At 64.1% G+C, this 11,718-nt stretch overlaps 1 protein-coding gene and 1 long non-coding RNA gene across 4 annotated transcripts; one reads left to right on the forward strand and one right to left on the reverse strand.

Moving 5' to 3' along the window:
* ECEL1 (endothelin converting enzyme like 1) lies at positions 1 to 9,219 on the reverse strand. Of its 3 annotated transcripts, none has more exons than XM_045481719.1 (18): positions 8,667 to 9,219; positions 6,566 to 7,457; positions 5,889 to 5,957; positions 5,661 to 5,771; positions 5,482 to 5,574; positions 5,164 to 5,288; positions 4,281 to 4,503; positions 3,728 to 3,826; positions 3,434 to 3,508; positions 3,127 to 3,230; positions 2,756 to 2,814; positions 2,628 to 2,679; positions 1,988 to 2,055; positions 1,681 to 1,805; positions 1,324 to 1,389; positions 856 to 951; positions 559 to 635; positions 1 to 428 (listed from the first exon to the last, which is right to left on the reverse strand). In XM_045481719.1, the coding sequence occupies exons 2-18, from the start codon at positions 7,355 to 7,357 to the stop codon at positions 329 to 331; spliced, it is 2,334 nt and encodes a 777-aa protein (XP_045337675.1). In that variant the 5' UTR covers positions 7,358 to 7,457; positions 8,667 to 9,219; the 3' UTR covers positions 1 to 328. The 3 variants fall into 3 exon arrangements, with proteins under 3 accessions (XP_045337675.1, XP_045337674.1, XP_045337676.1); XM_045481718.1 differs by lacking the exon at positions 8,667 to 9,219 and adding an exon at positions 8,431 to 8,589; XM_045481720.1 differs by lacking the exon at positions 8,667 to 9,219 and adding an exon at positions 8,431 to 8,591 and having other exon boundaries at positions 313 to 428; positions 856 to 971.
* LOC123599633 lies at positions 8,656 to 11,491 on the forward strand. The gene is made up of 4 exons (XR_006713235.1): positions 8,656 to 8,758; positions 9,549 to 10,255; positions 10,348 to 10,457; positions 10,703 to 11,491. It is a non-coding gene; the product is annotated as an uncharacterized LOC123599633 (long non-coding RNA).
* The last annotated feature ends 227 nt before the right edge of the window (positions 11,492 to 11,718 follow it).

Here is an 11,718-nt window from a genome sequence, read left to right on the forward strand (position 1 = left end):
AACAGTACAGCAGTTTATTGACCAGACTTAGCAGCAAGAACAGATTGAAGGTGGGGCCTGTACAATCCACCCTGGCCAGGGGGTCTGGCTCCTTAGAGCCAAGACTGGGGACCCCAGCATCTCACCCCCATGGCCTCCTGGAGCCCAGCCCCATCCCTGCTCCGGGCCCCTCCAGAAGTGAGGGATAGCAAGAAGGCCAGGTCCTGGAGGCCTTAAGGTGGGTGGCGCCCAGAGCAGACCAGTGCCGGGTCCATGCCTGCCCCAGCAGCTGGCAGGGAGGCAATTCGTGCAGGGCGGGTGGTGAGGGCGTGCGGGCCGATGGCCAGGCTCACCACACAGAGCACTTGTGGGCAGGGTTCATGGGTGAGTCCTTGGGGCAATGGAAGGCCCGGCCAAACTCCTCGAACTGGGACACGCTGCCCAGCACCCTGGGGCAGGCAGGAGGAGAGACCCAGCAGGTGTGGGTTCCAACGGCCACTACCCCCCAGCTGCCCCTCCCCACCCCCACCTGCTCCCACCCCAGACACAAGGGGAGGAGGCCCAGGCAGGCAGGCCCACCTGTAGTGCTCAGGTGCGTGCTTGTCGGTCAGCACCTGCAGGTAGATGGACTGTGACCGCCGCTTGATGCACCAGTTCTGGGCCCCATGGCGGGGAGGGGAGGGGGAGAGAGGGGAAATTGAAGCCAAGGAGTCCATTGAGCAAGCCTTGCAAACCTCCCCCCACCCCAGCACACTAGGCCTTGAGCCCTCATCAGAACCCATGGGACCATTGCCTCCGAGGGTGGCTGATGAGAGGCAGGCCGAGAGCTATGTCCCCACCCCTGCCCACCCCCCACCCGGCCCCCACCTGGCCCACCTGGGCAAAAGCAATGAAGAAGAGCTGGTTGTGCGTGTACTTGAGCCGGTGCAGCGGGTGCTCCGGGCCGTGCTCCCGCACCCACTTCTGATAGGCCTGGGGGTGACAGTGTGGAGCTGCGGTGCCCCCAGTGCGGTGACCTGACTCACCCTCCCCCCAGTCAGCCCCTCACTGGCCCCTGTTCTGCACACCACCCACCATGCCGAGCCCCAGGCTCCCTGCCTTCCGCCTTTCCTGAGCTGTGCTCCCTCCTGGGAAGGCTAACCCCAGGCAGCCCTCCTTGCTCTCCCCAAAGCAGCCTGGGAGTCCCTCCTTTTCCAGTGGACCCTGTGCCAGTCACAGGCCCCGCTCCCCCAGGCCAAAGCGCCATGTGATGGGGAGGCTGGGGTGCCCACGTCCCTCGTGGAGTCCTCATCAGCCCCCATCCTTCCCCCCATAGGAGCGAAGGGCCAGGCGGGGGCAGCTCACATAATAGGCCAGCTTGAGGCCGCCCATGTCCGCGATGTTCTCACCAAGTGTGTGCTTCCCATTCACCTGCCGAGAAGGGAAGGGGCCAGGGTCTGTCTGCCGCCCACTGGCCTTCCTCAGGCCTTGCCACCCTGGGCCCCCGCCCACACACCCCTTCCCTTTCCCAGAGGATTTAGATGTGGCCCCGACCCCTTCGTGCCCCATATGAGTCTGCGTGAACTCCTCCATGCACCCACGTGAGTGCACATGCACACCCTGGGCATGTGAGCTGGGCCCTGGGCACATGTGTGAACATGTGGGCGCGCATGCTCCTCGTCCACGCCCAGCTGGGCCTGAGGGGCGGCAAGGGCATCTTACGCGCTGGTTGTAGACGGTGAAATTGTCATACAGGTGCACGATGCACTCCGCCTTGCGCAAGAAGCGGCTGTAGGAGGCCTCCGTCCACCAGTGCAGCAGGTTGCCTGAGCGATCATACTGGCCCCCTGTGGGCAGCGGGCAGAGTGGTGGAGACGGACTCCCGTGCCCGAAGCCCCCTCTCCCACCCACCCACCGGCCAATGGGGACAGAGGGGCTGTGGGGTCTCAATCCACCCAGCATCGCCTTGCCCCCCGCTGTCTGCCTTTCCCTTCCCCCGACACCCCCTCTGGCCACCCTCGGGCCTCACCCCAGTCGTCATAGCCGTGGGTCAGCTCATGTCCAATGATGGTGCCGATGCCCCCGTAGTTCAAAGACCTGGACCCACGGCAGCAGCGTCAGGCCCCAGCCTCACCCGCCCTCCGAGAGCTCCACGCTGCTGCCTGGGCCCTGGAAGGCCCCGGTCAAGCCAGAGGTGGCCTAGGGAGGCCACAGTGGTGTCCCCACGGTCTTGGGGCACTCGTGCCTTAGAGTCCTCATACAACATGTAAAAGGGGCCAACAATACCTTTGCAGCTGCTCTGTAGGAAATAACCTCTAACAGAGCTGGGACAGGGGAAGAGACCAGGTTGGAGGAAGACATGAGGGAAACTGAGGCACCCCACCTTGGATTTGGCCTGTTTCCTCATCACTAAGCCACTTTTGAAACCCCTAAAGAAGCCTCAAACCAGGTAAGGGGGAACTCAGGACATTTAAAAGAAAGAAAGAAAGAAAAAAAACCTACACATTTTTCTAAATAACCAAGGGTGAGGTAAGACTATGGGGACCCAGGATCTGCCACTGTCATGACCCCTGGGCCCAGCCCGGATCGGGACAGTCCCGGCAGCTTTCATGCACCCAGCAGACAGGGCTGCAGAGCTGGCTCTGGCTCATGCTGGGTTGGGTACTCACTGTGGAAAGTCAGGGTCATAGAGCGTGGGCTGCAGAATACCTGCCGGGAACACTACAGAGAGGGCGTGGTCAGCAGGAGACTGGCCCCGCCTCCAGGCCCCGCCCCCTCGCGGGGCACTCCCCCTTACCCATCTGGTTCTTGTTGGGTAGATAGTAGGCATTGAGGGCCTGTGGTGGGAGCAGCCACCTGTGGAGGGAGGTGGGGGTCAGCTAGGGAGACCCACGCTCCCCCCCCCACCTCCCAGCCCCCTCCTCCTTAAAAGCTACCCTAGTGACCCAGCCCGTGGCCACGCCCCGCGCCTCCTCCAGGCTGAGCTCCCACCCTCACGGCCCCCACCACCACCCGCCCAGGCCCCATGACCTCTGCACCAGCAAGACTTTGAGGCGGTTTGCCCCCCCACCCCCACCCGCCCGCTCCCAGCCTCCTGGCCTTGGCTAAGGAGCCTCTCCCCATGGAACCTCCCTCCCTGACTCGCCCTGCTCTGGGCCAGGCACCCACGTGGATTTGTCCACCTCCTGCCGGATCTTCTTGACTGAGAGCTGGATGCTGAAGCGGATGCTGTTCAAGATGTTCTTGAAGTAGGTCTTCTCGTGGACCTCAAACTGCACAGGGGATGGGCAGCGCTCAGTGGCAGGCGACGGGCATGGCCAGACCAGCGCTGGGCGGGCCCCACGTCCCCCCAGGGGCCATCAGCCGAGGGTCATGGTTCCTTCTCTTCGGTCGTGGCAGGCCTCCCTGGGGGTCTTGGCCACAGGCCGGGAGAAGCCCAGCTGGTTAGGCAGGGTGGGGCCAGAGGCAGACCCACCTCGTACTCCTTGTCCACAGCCTCGGGTTTGAGCAGGAAGTCGGGGTAGCCTACCATCACCATCATGTACTGGAGCTGCGGGCGAGAAGGCAGCCAGGGCCTCAGGAGACGGCCCCCCACCCCCCAAGGGAGAGGCTGTAGTCTAGAGGCCGGGCTCAAGGCCAGGCGAGACCAGACCAGGTGATGCCAGCTCCACAAGGGGCATCTCTGCCTCTTCTGTCACTCCAGCCTGGCACGCAGTAGGCACTCCATAAGTGTTCGTGGAATCTACAGATGGGAAAGGGTCCACTTCACCTTGGCCCGAGCAGCTGCCTTGGTCTCAGCATCCATCCAGTCCAACTCCTCCAGGCGCCGGCCCAAGATGTACTTGATGTCTTCCACAAGCTGCTGCACCTATAGGGCCAGGGGTCAGGGATCAAGGGTCAACCCAGGAGGCCTTAACTCTGGGCCCCCAGCACCTGGCACGAGGGATACCACTGATTCAGTACCACTTCCCAGGCCTAAGGCTTGGTCCTGAGCGCCAAGCGGGACCTTGGAGGTGGGGATCCAGGCCTGGCCCCCCTTACAAAAAGCTCACAGTCTGGGAGCACAAACTGCCCCAGCAACAATCTACCGAGCATGGCAGAGAAGGGGGGGCAGGAGCCTGAGGGGCTAGCCCTCCTGTGGCTGATACATGAGGTAGGCTTCCTGGGGGAGGTGGCCTGGTGAGAAGTCTGGAGCTTCAGAGCGCCCCTATCTGCAAGGGAATATGTGGGCTCCCCATTCTCAGCGCAAGGCCATGGGAGGACTCTACGCCCTGCCCAGCACCTGCACCCACACCCAACCCCCAAGCCCAGGGCAGCCTGACCTTGGCCTTGCTGGCAGCTGAGAAGTGCTCATGTACAAAAAGAGCTCCAAGCGCCATGCCAAAGTGCCGATTGGCCTGGCCCAGGCAGACACGGGCCAGCTCCTGTGGCTTGTCACTGCCCTCCATCTCCCGTGCCAGCTCGTGCAGCGCCTCTCGGAACGGTGGTGACAGGTGCTCACTCAGGACCACCACTACGCGCCACACCAGGTAGTTGTGCAGGATCCTGAGGGCCAGGGGAAACGGCTGGGTGTCCACACAGGCCCATACGCAAGGGCCACCCAAGGGCTCCGTGCCACGCCACTCCAGACCCCTCGGCCTGGGGTTACACCCGGCACCCGCGCAGGAGCCGGGGTCACTCCGGATCCATGGAGCCGGAACCTGGAGTGGCCTGAGCCCCAGTCAGGGAAAAGGGCCCACACGAAGCAGGACACATCTGTGGCCCCTGAGACAAGTGCCTGATGCCGACCTGCTATGCAGTAGGAGGGTGGGCACTCGGGGTGACTGTCTGCCTCAGGACTGGTCTTGGGGGGCCTCTGGGCAGAGACCAGGGAGGCGCTCCCCAAGGTGGCCCTGGGGCAGCAGAACTGCACCCACACCTTCCCTTTCTGGAGTCCGGACTCAGTCGGCCTCACTCTCCCCAGATGAGGAAACCGCAGCTCAGGGAGCTCACAAGCCCTGCCCAGGGCCCCAGAGAGAAGGTGGGAGAGCCACCTCTGCACCTAGGGATCTGGACTCCTATTCCAGTGCTCTTCACATGCCTCCCCAGTGTGGCTACCGGACGGAGGTGAAACGGGAATTCAAACCTTACCAAGCAGACACATCTGGGGTGCGGGTGAGGGACGTGGAGGGGCAGGTTGGGGGGGGTGGTGATCAGCAGCTGTACCTGCGGGGTGTGGAGCGGATGAGCTGGGACACCTGCTGCATGTAGTCTGTGGCCAACAGCACCACCTCCTCATCCTCCGAGAAGTCCTCCTGGAAGATCTGGTCCAGCAGCCACTTCCACTGCAGCTGTGGGGCCGAGGGTGGGGGACAGTAGGGCTGGGTGTTGCAGGGAGCACAGAGGACGGGGAGGGAGTCCGGGAGACGCACGGGAGGACACAGGAATCCATGGCCGTGGAAGGCCTCGCCCCACCCTGGGGAACAATGGCCCTGGAGTCCCAGCATCAATGCCTCCGCACCGTGCGTGGCGGGCCGCACTCACGTGAGGGGTGATCTTCTGCAACTGCCCCAGCGTCACCTTGTTGTACATGGAGCTGACATCCCGCCGGAGGTCATCGTACTCTGACACTGTGATCTGGAGGCGGAGATCGGAGTTGACATGGCCCTGCGTAACGGCGTCGTCCCTCGGCCCATGGCAGCCCCCCCCCCGCCCCCGCTCACGTTGGCCAGCCGCTGCTCCAGCTGCAGGATCTCCTGTGCCTTCTGCTCCACAGCATCGGCCCCCAGCAGGCTGAGCAGGCGCTCCATGAACACCCGGTATGCTGCCAGGATCTGCACCAAGATGGGACATTTTGCAGGGCGGGGGGAGAGGGGGGTCCGTGTCAGGCCCTAGTCCATCCCTCCTGGAGCCCCAGGCCTTCCCTGCAGTCCCACCCCATGCCCCCACACCTTCTCACTCTCCTCATCCTGAGCTAAGTACAGGGTCCTCTCCGGCAGAGTGAGCCCATCCTGGTCAATCTGGGGAGAGTGACGGGGGTCAGAGGTCAGAGATCAGCGGGCAACATGTCAGGTTCTTGCACACAGACTGAAGTTCCACCCAAATGCCCAAACAGAGGACGTAGCAGACACCTACTGTCGCAAGCCCCAGGAGCAGCACAAAAGCACGTTAGCCCTCCTTCCACCCAGAGAAGTTGGTGGAAACCTCCACCCCTAATCAGTCTCGCCTGGAGATTCGGGGAGCGGAGGAGGACCCAGTCCCCCCACCCTTCCTTCTGTAAGCCTTCAACCTTCCCCACCTGTACGGGGCACTCTCGGAGCCCACGCCGAGAGCCGAGGCCCCTGGCATTCTGGCCCGCCCGAGCCCACTGGCACACCCCTCCTTGCGTGCTCTCACAGCCTGCCACAGGACTGGGAAATTGCGGCTCCCGCGGCTCCGCTAAGCACGGCAATTACTCGAGGGAAATTACTTGCGCCCTCCTCCCGCGCTATGCGGGTGCGCGCTCCCCTCCCCTTGCCCTCCCTCCCTTTACGCATAGGTCGCCTTGCGCTGGGGGCGCTCGAGCGGGGCCGTGGCGCCCCCGGTCCCAGGCTGCTGCTGGGGTGACCGGAGAAGGGGACGCACTCACGCGGATGACGTAGCGCGAGGAATTCCTGTCGTCCAGGCTGACGGTGAGCGAGAAGAGCGCGGCGGCGCTGTACACGCCTTGGGCCTTGTACAGCAGCCGGTTGAGGTCCCAGAGCGCCGCGGCCCCCGGGCGCTCGGCGGCACCGCCCAGGTCCCAGCCCCCGCAGTCCTCGATGACTTCGAGCATGGGCCGTGGGCCGAGCCGCTCGATCTCACGCATGTCGAGGCACGAGCGGAAGAAGGCGCGCACCTTGCGCTGGGCCGCACCCCCCGGCCCACCCCCGGGCCGCGCCAGCAGGCGCCGCAGTCGCTCCTCGTTCTGCTCGCCGATGGCAGCGATGGTACCGTAGGTGAGCTTGTCGTCGGGGATGGCGTGGCGCCGCAGCCAGCCACCGCACGCGAAGGAGTAGAAATCCTGGCACGGGTCTATGCTGGCGTCCAGGTTGGCGGCCAGGAAGCGGGCGGCGCGCGCGAAGGCCTTGCGCTCCGGGCAGCCCTCGGAGCAGGCGCCGCCGCCGCCGCCCGCGGCGCCGGGACCCAGGTACTTGAGCGCCAGCATGGCGGCCAGGATGGCGCAGAGGCCGGCGGCGAACACCAGTCCCGACAGCAGGCACACCTCGCGCCGGTTCCAGCGCGGCAGCCCCGCCCGGGCCCCGGTGGCGCTGCGCCCCGCGCCCAGCGGGAAGCCGGGGGGCAGCGAGGCCCCGCGCGCTCCTCCCGTGCCGCACCGGCTCACGTATTTGACCTCCTGGAACTCGTCGTAGTGAGCCGTCATCGAATATGGGGTCTCCATGGTGCCGCTGGCCCCGCCACGCAGCCCTTGGCGATCTCAGCTACAGGATGCGCGGACCGTCGGCCTCCCGGCGAACCTCCGCATGGCTCACGGGCTGCAGCTGCGGGAAGGGTAGAGGCAGGTTCAGAGAGGCACTGGGCCGCCGACGGGGCCCACAAGCACGACTGGAGGGGCGCAGGCCTAGGTCCAGAGGCTGGAGGCCACCCCGTGTCTCCAACCGCTAGCGGGTCTGGGGCCTGGCCTCCCCCAGCTACTCAAGAATGAGTCAGGGGAAGGCTCAGAGTGGCCACCACCTCCCACACGCACAGTGTCGTCCTTTTTTTTTTAACCTAACTCCTCTCCCACTGCAAACACATGCCTGCCGCGTATTTGGGAGGTCCCTGATATAAAGTAGGGGAGCAGCGTGCACGGGGGCCTCTCACACAGTAGGCCCTCAATGAAGGACTGTTTCTCTTCCCTTTGCCTTTCTCGTCTGCGACCTGCTACAGCGAAGGCCGGGTGGGGGAGGGGGAAAACGGAGACTGGAGAAAGGAGGTGCGGTCAAGGGCGAGTCTACGCGGCCCCAGAAGCTGCACTGGAACTAGACGTTCAAGAAAGCGGCTAAAGAACCAAACTTTGTCCTCGCGGATGTCCGTAGGGCCGCCCCCAGCCCCGTCTTCTCTTCGGTGGCCATAATGCCACCAGCCCCTTTCCCAAGCGGTGCGCTCCAACCGGCCCCGCATCGGAGAGAAACCCCGACGGCCTTAAGAAACTGGAACCGGTTCCGTCCCCCGCCCCTCCGTCCCCGCCCTGGGCCACTCCTGGCTTCAACAGGTTTTCCTCGGAACCCAAACTTGAGTGAAGTTTCACCCCCGGCGCGGAGCGAGCTGACCCCAAGCGCCCCATGCTCTGGGCGCGGAGCCTCGCCGCGCAGTCCGCGGAGCCGGAGAGCCGAGCCCGGGAGTCGCAGCCGCAGCCGGAGCCGGAGCTGCGAGGACACAGACAAAGCCTGGAGGCTCGGCGCAGCGGCGGCGGCGGCGGCGGATGTGGCCGCGTTGCTGGCCGCGGCGGCAGCGGACTCGGATGCCACTTACCCGGCAGGTGCGCGCCCGGGGCCGAGCTGGAACTGAGCGGGTCGAGCCCGGGCCGGAGCCGGAGCCGGAGCCGGAGCGGAGCCGGGCGGGCGGGAGCTCTCTCCGTGCGCCCGCCGCCTCCTCTGCCGGCGCGCCGCGCAGCCCGCCGGCCCCGAGGGAGGGGGCGCGCCGGCGGCTCCACCCTCCTCCGCCCGCCCCCCGCGCCCCCTCCTTCTTCCACCCTTCATCCCAGCTACCTGTCAGCTCGGTGGCAGCTCGGGGGCGGGGACGGCGGCTGCGGGACACGCTCCCGAAGGTCTTGCGCAGGCTCCGGGATCGGGGATTCCAGGTACAACTGTGTCCCGGGAAGAGTGAGGCCGCCTGCTATTCCCAGGAAAGGGTTCCCCTTTGATCTGATGCCCCCACTCCCGCCGGCCCGAAAAGGGCTCAAGCTGGAGATCAGGAGGTGCGTGGATTGTCCCAGCCGAGCCCACAGGACTGGAGACCGCCCGGGGAGAACTCCCAGAAAGACTATGGGGTATGCTGAAATAGCTCCTGCACGCTCCTGGCAAGGTGCCTGGCACTGAGCAGGCTTCAATACGTGGTCTTTCTGGTCTTCTCCCTTAGCCCTGACCTTACCCATGCCTCGCGGGAGGGCGTCTGGGGTTTTGGTTGGCCATGCAACCAGGAAGGGGGCCTCAGGGCTGAAACTGCACCCTTCCCCCAATCCTTGGCTGGCCTCTGCCCCCACTGCTCTGGAAGTCCCTGGCCAGGAAGAGAGAAAAGGACCGGAGAGTCATGTGTGAGCCCCTCCCCGCTGAGAACAAGGAGGGAGGCTGCTCTGCCCAGCAGCCCTTGTCCTCAGATGTAGGCCTCAGGCCCCTGCCATGCGGACTGGTGGAGGGAGGGGACTGGTTGGGGGGGGGGGGGGGTTACCCACCACCTTCTTCCCTTACAACTTGCTTTTTTAATGTGGGACCTCCCTCCCAAGGCCCCCAGTCCCTGAAACAGGGTCCGCTTCTGCCTGGCTCACCACAGTACCCTCAGGCCCTGGCCATGTGAGGCGCAGGGATCTCGGGGCTTCTTGGACCAATGCTACTGTCTCTCGAGTCTCTCTGCTTTCTCATTTCCTATCACAGGACCCTGCAAGGCACCAGTGCTCCCAGACCTGCCAGTTCCAGCCTGTAGGACTGGCCTCAACAGCGAGACAGTCCAAGACTGCCATGGAGCCCCAGCTGATAACACCAACAAGACAAGGGCTCAAAGGACCCATCACCTTGTCCCCTCCCTGGGGCTTTTCAGCAGCCTGGGTCCTGGGCCCCTGGCCCTGAGTGGCCTCCTCTGCCCCCATGCTGCCTCTCCTGTGTCTGTCCATCCATCCGTCTCTATACCACTGCTCTGGATACTCTCTGCCTCCACCTCCGGCCATCCCAGGGTCCTCCTCTGCCCCACGCGTTCTTCTTGGGTCCAATTAATTCTACTGAGGAGAGGTGGAATTATGTAAAATGTGGTGATTCCGTAAGGGAGGAGGGGAGGGCAGGGCGGTGGCAAAGTGGTTCTTTGTGCTTTTAATCTGCATTTTTTCCCTCAACGTTCCGTCTCCAGGAGGATAATTTTCCAGCCTTTTCAGGCCCTGATTGGTATCATTTCTCTAGCAATGACAGCTTTTATTTTCCCTGAAATGAATGCCGTGAAATTTCCAAGAAATATAAAAATGGATATTGTCTCAGGGAGCCGACTCTTTTCCGACAGAAAGGCACAAAGCAAACAGGCTTCCCTGGGGACCCTGCTGTGCCAGCCACTAGGGGGTGGGGGACCTGAGCCCTCAGCCCCTCCTCCCTGCCAGGTCAGCTCTCTGTTGGACCCCCTCCTGGCCATCCCTCTCCCAGACTCCCAGCTGCCATTGATCTGTTCCTCTGCCTCCCCGCTCTCGGCCAGGCCACCCTACCTGCCTGCCTCACTCCATCCTGCCTGCTCTGTTCAGCACCGCACCCCCCACAGGACACCCAACCTCAGAGACTCCCAGGACAACCCAGCCCCTGAGCAAGGTAACCAGGGCTCTCCAGAGTGGCCTGGGGATTGGGCCCGTGAGCGCTCAGTCCTAGACCCTCTATACAGCCCACCAGCAAAGAGCGACCAGGCCCTTTGCTTCTTTGCCCTTTGTCCCTTCTCAGAAGCTGAGTGCAAGTGGGGGAGGACACCAGGGGTCTGGCCTCCAGCTCCCGTGCACTCTCCTTGAGGCATCCAGTTCCAGCTCCCCTCCCCCCCACCCACCCCCCACCTCATTGTCAAGGTGACCTCCTGACTGAGGAGCAAGAGAATGACAGGACACAGCAGCACCCAGCCAAGCCCGGAGGAGCCAGGCAACGGGACGCCCAGCTTAGGGGCCGGGGAGGCAGGAGCTGGGGAGCATCTGCCCCCAGAGCCGCCTTGGAGAGAGAAGGGCTGAGGGTGTGCAAGGAGCAGAGGGGAGGGGTGCGGGTTGGTCCTGAAACCCTCACTTCAGCCCCTTCCCTGGCCGAAGACCAGATCCCAGCCCACTCCTCCTGGGTGGGCATCACCAGGTCTGGGTTCCGGGGAAGGGTTCGCGAAGACCGCCCACTCCCTGGGGACCACAGTGGTCCCACCAGTGACACATCTGTTGAGCCTTCACTAAGTGAGGGGCAAAATGCTCCACCCCAAGGGGGCTGCCAACCTGAAGCCAGGCCTGGGTCAGCCTGGAGCCCAGCCGTGATCAGAACCGTCGCGGCGCCCCTCTGGCCTGCATGTAAGTGGGGATAGACTGGGCCTGCCACTCCAGTACACAGGCCTAGGAGCCCCTACCCCTGCCTGTGCTCTGCGAGATGCCCCGCCCCCCCACCTCCACCCTGCCCACCCAGCTCCCCCTCTCCACCACAGACAGCTCTGCAGTATCTTCTGTGTCCTGGAAAACGCCCCCCAGCCAGCTTCCTGTCCTCTGCCCAGCCTCCCAGTGCTCACCCCATCTATTATTCACAGCACAAAATGGATTTTTAATTTGAGAAATGAAATGACTCTCCCAAGTGGCCGGGGTGGCGGGGAGGGGGCGGGGGAAGGCCAGAGCCTCTAGGCGGCCACCACGGTGCTGACTCAGACTCTTGTGGGAAAGCTGGGCGCCCACAGCAGAGCTGGGGGACCCCAGAGGCCCACATGACCCATCACCCAGCTGCTACCTTCATTCTGCCCTGTCGCGGTGACTCCATGGTGTGAGGGGGTGCCTATCTTTCCTGCCTGAGCTCCCAGTCGCATATGCTTTTGGCCGGAGAGGGGGGTAGGGAGGGCTGGACCTGC

Source organism: Leopardus geoffroyi, chromosome C1 (assembly GCF_018350155.1).
Source record: "Leopardus geoffroyi isolate Oge1 chromosome C1, O.geoffroyi_Oge1_pat1.0, whole genome shotgun sequence".
Lineage (NCBI taxonomy): Eukaryota > Metazoa > Chordata > Mammalia > Carnivora > Felidae > Leopardus > Leopardus geoffroyi.